Here is a 9,276-nt window from a genome sequence, read left to right on the forward strand (position 1 = left end):
TGCTCATACATAAAAAAATTATGCCAGTTAACACAAAACTTTAATAAAATGCAAATTAAGTGGCATTAATTTAATGTGACCCATATTTTGCCAATATTGTTGCTCACAGTGAGGGAGTGTTGCGCTGACATTGAATCACAGCTTCTTGTTCAGTGCCCCTTCCCCCTCTAGGCTCTTGGGGACCTTTTCCCCCGCCTCTTCTCTCTTTCACCATCCAGGAAACATGGATACTGTTTGGCTCTGTTTAGAATGTGGACAGGTCACACTTAAACCCACCTCCTCCCATGGCATGCCAACAGGACTGAAATACACAGGTTCTAAAATACAAAGCTTCCATAGTTTAATACAGCCTGCATTCAAAATGATAAAGATGTTCCAAACTTGTTAAAATGAGATTGGATCTGGGCTGGAATTCGGTCTGTGAATGTGAGCTGGGGAGGGGAGCTGAGCGAGGAGCATCTGCTGGCCTTTGAGCGTTTTACAGAGTATGCTAATAGAGACTCTTACTTTGATTTTCTGCTGCTTCACAGGGGTCGGCACCAGGAATTATTACAGAAAGATTGGCTACAGACTCCAAGGGCCATACATGGTGAAGACGCTGAAATAATGGCCACACCGGCCCACCTTGAGGCAGTGTCCCCCCTGGCAGAAAATAAAGATCCAGGATACCTTGAATGCTCAGCAGAGAGGCTGAGTAAAACAAATGGAACTACCCTGCCTCCCCGTCAGGGGGCTTCACCCTCATCCTGCAGCTGCAGAGACTGGAAACTGCCTTCAGGGCCAGGCCGACCAAGCCCACCACACCCCTGGAGCCCAGAGCCGCTGCGTATCCTCGAGTCATGTATCCACTTTCTAAAGTCTGCATGAAGCCTGCAATTGACCCACCATGACTCATGCACAGTGACGAAAGCAAATCAACTCATTCAGATGCCGTAATTCATGAAGTAAAACTAGCTGTTGTCATTTGAGGAGTAAACTTAGGAGTAGGTTATTTGTATACTGTAGGGACAGAAAGGCTAGAACATATGAAAACTGTCAGACCTTGGTCTCTGGCCTTTCTATACATTCCGGCACAAGAAAATGAGCTCTCATTAATGGGAAATAATTCTGATGCCCGTGCTGATGTTTGCAGTAACAGTGTGATGGGGAGAGAGGAATTGAAGTTTAGGCTTGTGTGTTAAGCTCAAAACCAGCCTTTCTCACTTGGGAGTCTCCCGTCTGCTGTAGGCCATTGCAAACACCCTTTATTTCACACTTTTTCTTGTCTGTACTCCCCAAACTCTAGACAGTGCGGAGCAGCGTGGGCAGCAGCGTTTGCAGACTTCTCTTTTGCAACTCCCAGTTTGCAGACTTGCAGCTTTCAAGAGGCTTCCCCTCTCGTGTGTCCTGAGCAGGCAGAGTCCAATGTGCACATGCCTGAGCTGGTGTGGCCCTAAGTCAAGGCTCGCTTCCACAGAAGCGGTTTCCTGCATTGGATATCTTTACGATGGACTTTGGTTTGTTTTAAGTGAAAAAAGATAAGAGTTCAACTCCTATGAAAGCAAAAAAAGCAGGAGAAACAGGCCCAAATCTAAAAATAGGAGAAAAATTTGTTTTTCAAAGGTTTGTATTCGAGAACTGCCTCTTTGTAACTTCCAGGTGATCTGCAGAGGAAACAGCCTGGAGAGGGCCAATTCCAAGAGCATGCCTTCCACCTGTGCCCCTGGCTTCTGTGGCATTTTCCAAAGGTTTATTAAATGGAATGGATTCCCCTGAAAGTTTCAAAAAATAAAATCCTCAATATACAGAGAAGAGTCATGTCAGGTTTTTTTCCTCTCCCTGTTACACATGTAGTGACATTTGCTGTGAATTTGCAGGTTTGGGTTTCCAGTCTATGACGCTATTTATTTCCTCCTGAGCGCTGTTTGCTTTTTTGTTCTGTTGCCACAGGGCAAGTGCACTGGCTCTCTCGTGGGTTGTTGGGAACTACAGAGGCTCTCTGGGAGTGTAGTCTAGGGAATTTAGCTACTTCTCAATTATCCTTGTTTTTCCTTTAAAAATAAAATTATTAAACTAACAGTGCATGTGCCACATTGGCTGTTGGCACACACCACTGGGGTGACAATGGAGAGTGTGCTAGCCCAGGCTTGCCTCTGTCTGCAGTGTGACCATGGCTTACACAAGAGTTTCTGGGCCTCCGTTTTCTCATCCTCAAGGTCCTGTTTACCTAAATGGATCAAAATGTGGAATGTACAAACAGATCCTTTGTAAAAATGTAAAAAAGCTTATTCTAAAATGATAATTTAGAGCAAGATTTTCAAACAAACTGCCTAGAAACATGCCCATTTCCAGTGAGAATCAGCCAGTGTTCCATCTGGATTTTCATCTCCAGGCCCAGGAGAATAGCTCTTTCTAGCGCGTCCTCAGCCTTCTTAGTCTCCTAAGTTGTTTGAAAGCTGCACCTGCAGAACTCCTGCCGCCTCTCTGCCACTGGAAACTTCAGCTGCTCTTCTGGCCACCAAAGGCTTCTCCAGGCACATGTGTGGTGCCAGGCACCTCCACAGCCTGGCCCCCTAGGGCACGTGTGCTCCCCAGTCCCATGGGCCACTTCCTAAGAAGGATCAGGGAGGTGGGATCCTGCCAGCCTCAGCTCGCAACCTTTAAAGCTCGGTTGAGCGTCTGACCTCTACCCAGGTCACAATCTCATAGTTCGTGGGTTTGAGCCCCATGTGGGACTCTGCACTGACAGCACAAGGCCTATTTGGGATTCTTTCTCTGCCCTTCCCCCTCCCATGCTCACACACAAGCTCCCTCTCTCAGAATAAATTAAATAAATACATAAATAATAAATAAAGGATTTAGGATTCAAACACAAGTCAGTGACTCAGCCTTTCTCACCCCACTCTACCAAACGTTTCCTGCTTTAAGGGTAAAAAAATTTCAGTCCACTTCTGTTTAAAGCTGTTCAGCTCACAGATTTCGAGCAACAATGCTTTCATAGTATTTCATCCTCACAACAAACAGCCTGTGAGGAAAATCCTGTTGTCCCAGTTTTCTTAATGTTTTTAAATATTTGTTTATTTTTGAGAGAGAAAGAGAGAAACAGAGCGCCAGCAGGGAAGGGGCAGAGAGACAGGGAGACACAGAATCCAAAACAGGCTCCAGGCTCTGAGCTGTCAGTACAGAGCCCGACGTAGGGTTCAAACTCTGTGACACTTAGATCATGACCTGAGCCGAAGTCTGACACTTGACTGAGGCACCCAGGCACCCCATGTTTCCCAGTTTTTAAAACTGCACATAGTGGAAGTGAATGAGGTCATCATGAGAGAATGCAAAGCAAAGAGTACTTTAAGTGAATATCACTTTTGGCTCTAAAAATTATATATGCTCATTGTAATTAATTGAAATGAAACAATAAAGCGCAGAGTCCCCTGAAATCCACCATCAGAGACAACCATGGTAAGATAAACACTGATGAACATCCCCTGTGATGTGTGCACACGTGTGATCAATTCTACATAATTCTACATAAAATGTTCACACTGTGCATGTTGCTTTGTAACCTTGGTAATTTGACCAAATGTATACATCTTCCTGTGTCTATCCACATAGATCCATTTAATCCTTTTTAATAACTACCTATAATTAATAGATCTATAATATTCTATCATCTGCAGATGCCACAGTTTACATAAGCAGATCTTTAATGTCTTGTGTTCTCATTGTCACAATAGCTAGAATCAGGGGCTGCCAACATAAGTTGATTCAACACTAAGGTTTACTCCTTTAAATTTTTTTTTTTCTACAAGCATTCATTCATCCACGATAGGCTTCTCCTGTGTCCACCCCCAAGTCTTTCCGTCCTTCATTCACAACTCACCTTGCAGGAGCCGGGGAAGGAGCAGACCTGTCTGGCACTTGGCCTTTTTCATTCAAAAAGCAGCAGCATGCTTGACAGTGAACAAGTCCCATGATGAAAAAGTCGAGCGGCCAGTTCACGGAAAGGCACTGGAGCGTGAACATACCCTTGAGATTAGAAGTGATCATACCTTATCTCTTCTCCCCTGATGGAAATTACTGCCTTGAGTCAGATTCCTTTGCCAACTAACGCCCTGCAGTGAAGGTTATGCTTTTATCTCAGGGATGATCTTGTCTGTGAGGTTGCAGCCATGAGCACAAGATCACTGTCATTGCTGTCCCAACCAGGGCAGATGGAAAGGGCTCAGCACCTGAACCTCGAGGAAGAGCTAGCCTGGCTTTTAGCTGCCTGGGTTTGACGCTTGTTTCCACAGCATCTCGGACCACTGCATATTTGGGGTGCTAAAGCTGTGGGCAAAGGATCCTATACATCCATCTGAGGAAAGAGAATGCTTGGAAGGGGGAGGGGCAGGGCAGAGAAAGGGAAGTAGTATCTGTTGAACAGATACTCCTGGTATTGCCCTCCCAACAACCCTCTGAGGTTTTATGGCCTTTATTTTACAAACTAGAAACTAAGGTCCCAAACAGTTAAGTTAACCAAGTGCACAAAACTAGGAAATGAAGAGTTCATAAAGTCAACAAATTGGCATTCACAAACTTGCAAAGATTTAAGGACTCTAAATTTCTAAACAAACAGGTTCAGGCTGGCAGTTGGGTTAGAAAATGATTCTTTTAAGCTACATTTGCCTAGCGAACACCATCTCCCCTCCACCCCACCTACCTCAAGCTACCTCTTGGCACAACCACCCATAAGCTCTTCCCTAAAAAACTACTTGATGAAGAAATGAAGCCAAGAAGTACATCCATATAAAGAACTTGGGACTAGGGGCAATATGGGAAGAAAGAACCAGCAGTAAGGAATCAATCTATTTAAATACAGAACTGAAACTAATTCCAGAAGTTACTGCTTAGAAAAGAATGGAAGTTTCTGGGTTAAAATGGAGGACTGAATACTCAGATCTGGTTTTGTTCCCACCCAAAACTCACACAGACTAAAGGGGATTTTTAAAAATTCATACAACAGGAAGAACAGAAGAGACAAAAGTGATAAGATTTTGGAAGCTATAAAGCAGATGGATAGTAGTAACTCACTGAGCACTTGAAACTGAGCAATGGAGAAAGTTCACAGCCAATAATACAGTTAATACCACGGAAACCAAAGGCCACAGGAACTGACAGCAGCAGACACTGGGGAGGAAAAGAAGAGCCAAATAAAGGACTGATGGAAGTGATTTCCCACCTCACAAATGGCCTGGAGGCTTATTTCCTGAAGAGAGTCAAATGTCTTTGAATGAGAGACCTCTAGGCAAAGTTGAAGTTGGGGCCATATAGCCAAAAATCAGGATGATTAAGTGAACCCATGCACACCAAATAGTGAGTAATGAAATTCCCATTCAACTTCTCCAACTCGGTTTTCAGAATACTGGCAGCTGAAACCTTTCCCTACAGACTAGAAATTGAAAGACTCTTCTGAAGAATCTAACCAGCCCTAGAGGAAGGACATAAAAAGAGACTGTCATTTGGAGTTCCTCGGGAAACAGCCCAGATGGCCACTCACAGAAAAATTGGTTAAGCACCAGTGTCATGGACTGAATGTTTATATCCCCCTCCTCCAAAATTCATATATTGAAGCCCAGTGTAACTATATTTGGAGATAGAGCCTTTGAAGGAGGTAATTAAGGCAAAGAGAGGTCATAAGGGGAAGCCTTGATCCAATATTAGTGTCCTTATAAGAAGAGACAACAGGGGAGAGTGACATCAACAAGATGGTGATGGAGGTTGTTCCTGACTTGCTCCCCTTCACAAGAACAGCTAATAATTATTCATAGGTAGCATACCACTGAGAGAATTCTAGAACATGGGGATGAGGCTGAACCATCCTCTGTACCACAAGAGACCAAGACAGGCTGCATCTGAAGGGTAATAGGAGTGGTACATGTGGACTGTATTGCCCCTCATGCAGGCTGGCACAGCACCACACCAAGAGGTCTGCCCTGAGCCTGTGGTCCCTCCAGTGAAAAAAAGAAAGCCTGTAGCAGACACCCAGCTTCCTCAGCATTGTGGATCTCTTCTTGGGAGCCTGTGGGGATTTCAGGGAAACATAAAGGGCTCAACCACTGGGAATCTGATTGTGATGGAGAAGGGGGAAGAGCTCGCACAACCCATACTAGGATCCTAACAGACTCAGTTCATGCTTGCAGCACCCTAGTAGTTGTACCGATGACTGCTGCTGCTTTGTTCACTTGCAGGGCCAGGTGGCATGGTCTGTCCAGGGAATGTAACATAAAATGGTAGCATAAGACTCACCAGTAATGATAAGTATATAGTCAAAGTTAGACTCTATAATATGGTCATAGTGGTGCATAATTCACTTATAACTATAGTTTAAAGGTTAAAAAACAAATGTAAATATAACCATAACCACAATAAGCTCTTATTGGTTACACAATAAATTATAACATCAATAACCTAAATTGTGAGGGGGAAGAGAAGTAAAATTATAAAGTTTAGGAATACTATTGAAGCTTTTAATCAGTTCAAAATAGGGTGTTATTATTTCAAGATATTTTATGTAAGCCTCATGGTACCACAAGAAAAAAAACCTATAGTGATTACACACAAAAATATGATAAAGAAGTAAAAGCATACTGATACCAAAAGACATCAAAACACAAAGAAAGATAACAGGATTAGAAATAAGGAACACCAACTCTACCAAATAGCCATTAAACAATTGATAAAATGACTATAATGAGTCCTTGTCTATTAGTAATTATTTTAAATGTAAATGGATTAAATTCTCCACTAAAAAAGACATAAAATAACTGAAAGCATTTTGAAAACAAGATCCAGTGGTATGCTGCCTATAAGGGATTCAACTTAACCTTAAAAATAGACAAAGATGACCACATATAAATGATAAAGGGGTCAATCCATCAAGAACATATAATTGTATATTTATACACCCAACATCAGAGAACCTATATATATATAGAACATATATATATATACATATATATATATAGAACATATATATATATAAAGTAAAAACTGACAAAGCCAAAGGAGAATTAAATAATATATAATAATAGTTGAGGACTTTAATACCCCACTCTCAGTAGTCATCCAAAAAACAAATAATAAAACAGATTTGAACAACACTGTAGACACAAATGGACCTAACAGATACATGCAGAACTTTCTATCAGACAACAGTAGATACACATTCTTCTTAAGTGCATATGGAACATTTTCTGGGATAGACAATAAGTTAGGCCACAAAAAAAAGAAGTCTTAAAAAATTCAAGAAGATTGAAATCATACCAAATATCTACTCTGACAAAAATTGTATGGGACTAGAAATCAATACCAGGAGGAAAACTAGGACACACGAATGAAAAATAAAATTAGTACTTTTCCAAAGAACCAATAGATCAAATAGGAAATTAAAGGAGAAATTAAAAAGTATCTTCAGACAAATGAAAATGGAAACACAACATAACAAAACTTAGGAAATGCAGCAAAAGCAGTTCTAAGAGGGATGTTCCTAGCAATAAACACATTAAGAAATGAGAAGGGTGGAGTGAAAGTGGCAGCAGAGTAGGAGGTCTGTAGGCTCACCTCATCCCACACATACAACTAGATAACTATCAAATCACCCTAAATACCCCAGAAATTGACCTGAATTTTGGCAAAACAAACTCCACAACTAAAGATAAATAAGAGGCCACACTGAGTGGTGTGGAGATGCAGTTTGGGAGAGATGGATTCTGGCTGCTGCAGTGGGGAGGGAGCCATAGTAATGGAGAAGGGTGAGAGACAGACTAGGATACCGGGAAAATGAGCCCTGATAGCAATTGGTTTGAAAAGCAAGAAGACTGGTCCAGATTCTCATCTGTACTGAGCTTGTCTTTGCCATGAGCTAATTAAGTTTGTACTCTCTCCTTGCCCTGCTGCCAAGATCCTCTGAGGTCAATGGTGAAGAGATGAGAAGCAGAAAATAGAGAGTATCCTCCTGTCCCTGGTCATGCTTTGATAGATGTCCAGTACCTATCTCAGACTACAGTCCTGCCAGACACCCAACTATGAGAGTCCTAGATTTCCCAAAGACTTGTTCCCAAGACTTGTTCATAAACTTACACTAGTGACTTCTCCTGAAGAGGCACCTGTGAAGTCTCAAAGTGGCTGCAGCTACACCATGGCAAATCTGTTCAGGTTATCATCTGGGAGCCTCCCTCTCATAATAGCAAATATCCCTGTCTTTAAAAACAGCTGGGTAAAGGTATAAAAGTAGACACACACACACACACGTGAGGGATAATTAGCACAAAGTAGGAGAGATGGGGAATAGAGATTGTGATTGGGGAAGTTTTGCAAAAGCATCCATCTTCTAAAGTTGTGGTAACTCTCAGGAAGTTAAGATGGTGAAGTCATACAAGATTCTCAGCTTGTCTCATCCCTGAAATGCAGCTAGATCAGCATCAAAACATTTTGAACACTGAGGAAATTAATCTGAAGATTAATGCAACTGCATAATTGGAGCCAGAGAACTCGGCAGGTACATGGAATGGAGAGGTGAATTGAGGGAGAGAAAAGCCAGGGAGGTGCAAAGGGTAGGGAGCCATTTTCTCAGAGAGAATAGATAAAGAAAGGGGGAGAATGCAGCACATTGGGACTGCACAAGAAAAGCACTCTCTCAGAAAGTAGCTGTAGAAAAAGAGAGAAAGAGTGAAAACATGCACAGAGGACTGAACAAGAAATCTGTTCCCCAAAACCATTGACAGGGAGAAAGGAGGGGGTTTCGATACCACCAAGATTCTATAAATAGTGGAGTGTAGAGTCTAAAGGTCCAGAGCTCAGTGCCTGAGGTGCTCTGGTGAAGAAGTAGGGTGAATCCACAGAAGTAGGCAGCATGGCATGAGGGGTCCATGTGCCGCATGGAGAGAAGCAGTTCCCCTGCTTTGGAGTGCATTTGGTAGAGGCCATACAGCTTCCTCATGGGCAAAGGCCCCAGTGGACCCCAGAAAGTAGTCACATTTGCTGGTATTGTGACAAAGGTGCCAGAATGCTGTAAAACCTGGCACTGGCTGTGTGCTGTAATTTGCCATAAACTCTGAACCTCTGCTGCTGCGCATTCATGTGAATATTTTCTGGGACCAGCTGGCACCCACCAGTTGCTCAGCAAAATCCTCCCCCAGAAAGCTGGCACAGATACAGGCTGCAGGGGTCTCTGAAGTGTGAGGATTTTGAAATCCAGCCCCATCCGAGATAAAACTCTGGAGGGAGGCACCACCTGGCAGATGGGTAGCTTGAACGTGG

General features: G+C 42.8%; 1 protein-coding gene across 1 annotated transcript in view; it reads left to right on the forward strand.

Moving 5' to 3' along the window:
• The window catches only part of ELP3 (elongator acetyltransferase complex subunit 3), an 85,077-nt gene extending 83,279 nt beyond the window's left edge, over positions 1-1,798 (forward strand). The window contains exon 15 of the mRNA XM_077769687.1: positions 531-1,798. Coding sequence (XP_077625813.1) covers positions 531-607 — 77 coding nt within the window. The 3' untranslated portion in view covers positions 608-1,798. The remainder of the gene's footprint in view (positions 1-530) is intronic.
• The last annotated feature ends 7,478 nt before the right edge of the window (positions 1,799-9,276 follow it).

The sequence above is a fragment of the Crocuta crocuta genome, unplaced genomic scaffold (assembly GCF_008692635.1).
Source record: "Crocuta crocuta isolate KB4526 unplaced genomic scaffold, BGI_CrCroc_1.0 scaffold551, whole genome shotgun sequence".
NCBI classification, from domain to species: domain Eukaryota; kingdom Metazoa; phylum Chordata; class Mammalia; order Carnivora; family Hyaenidae; genus Crocuta; species Crocuta crocuta.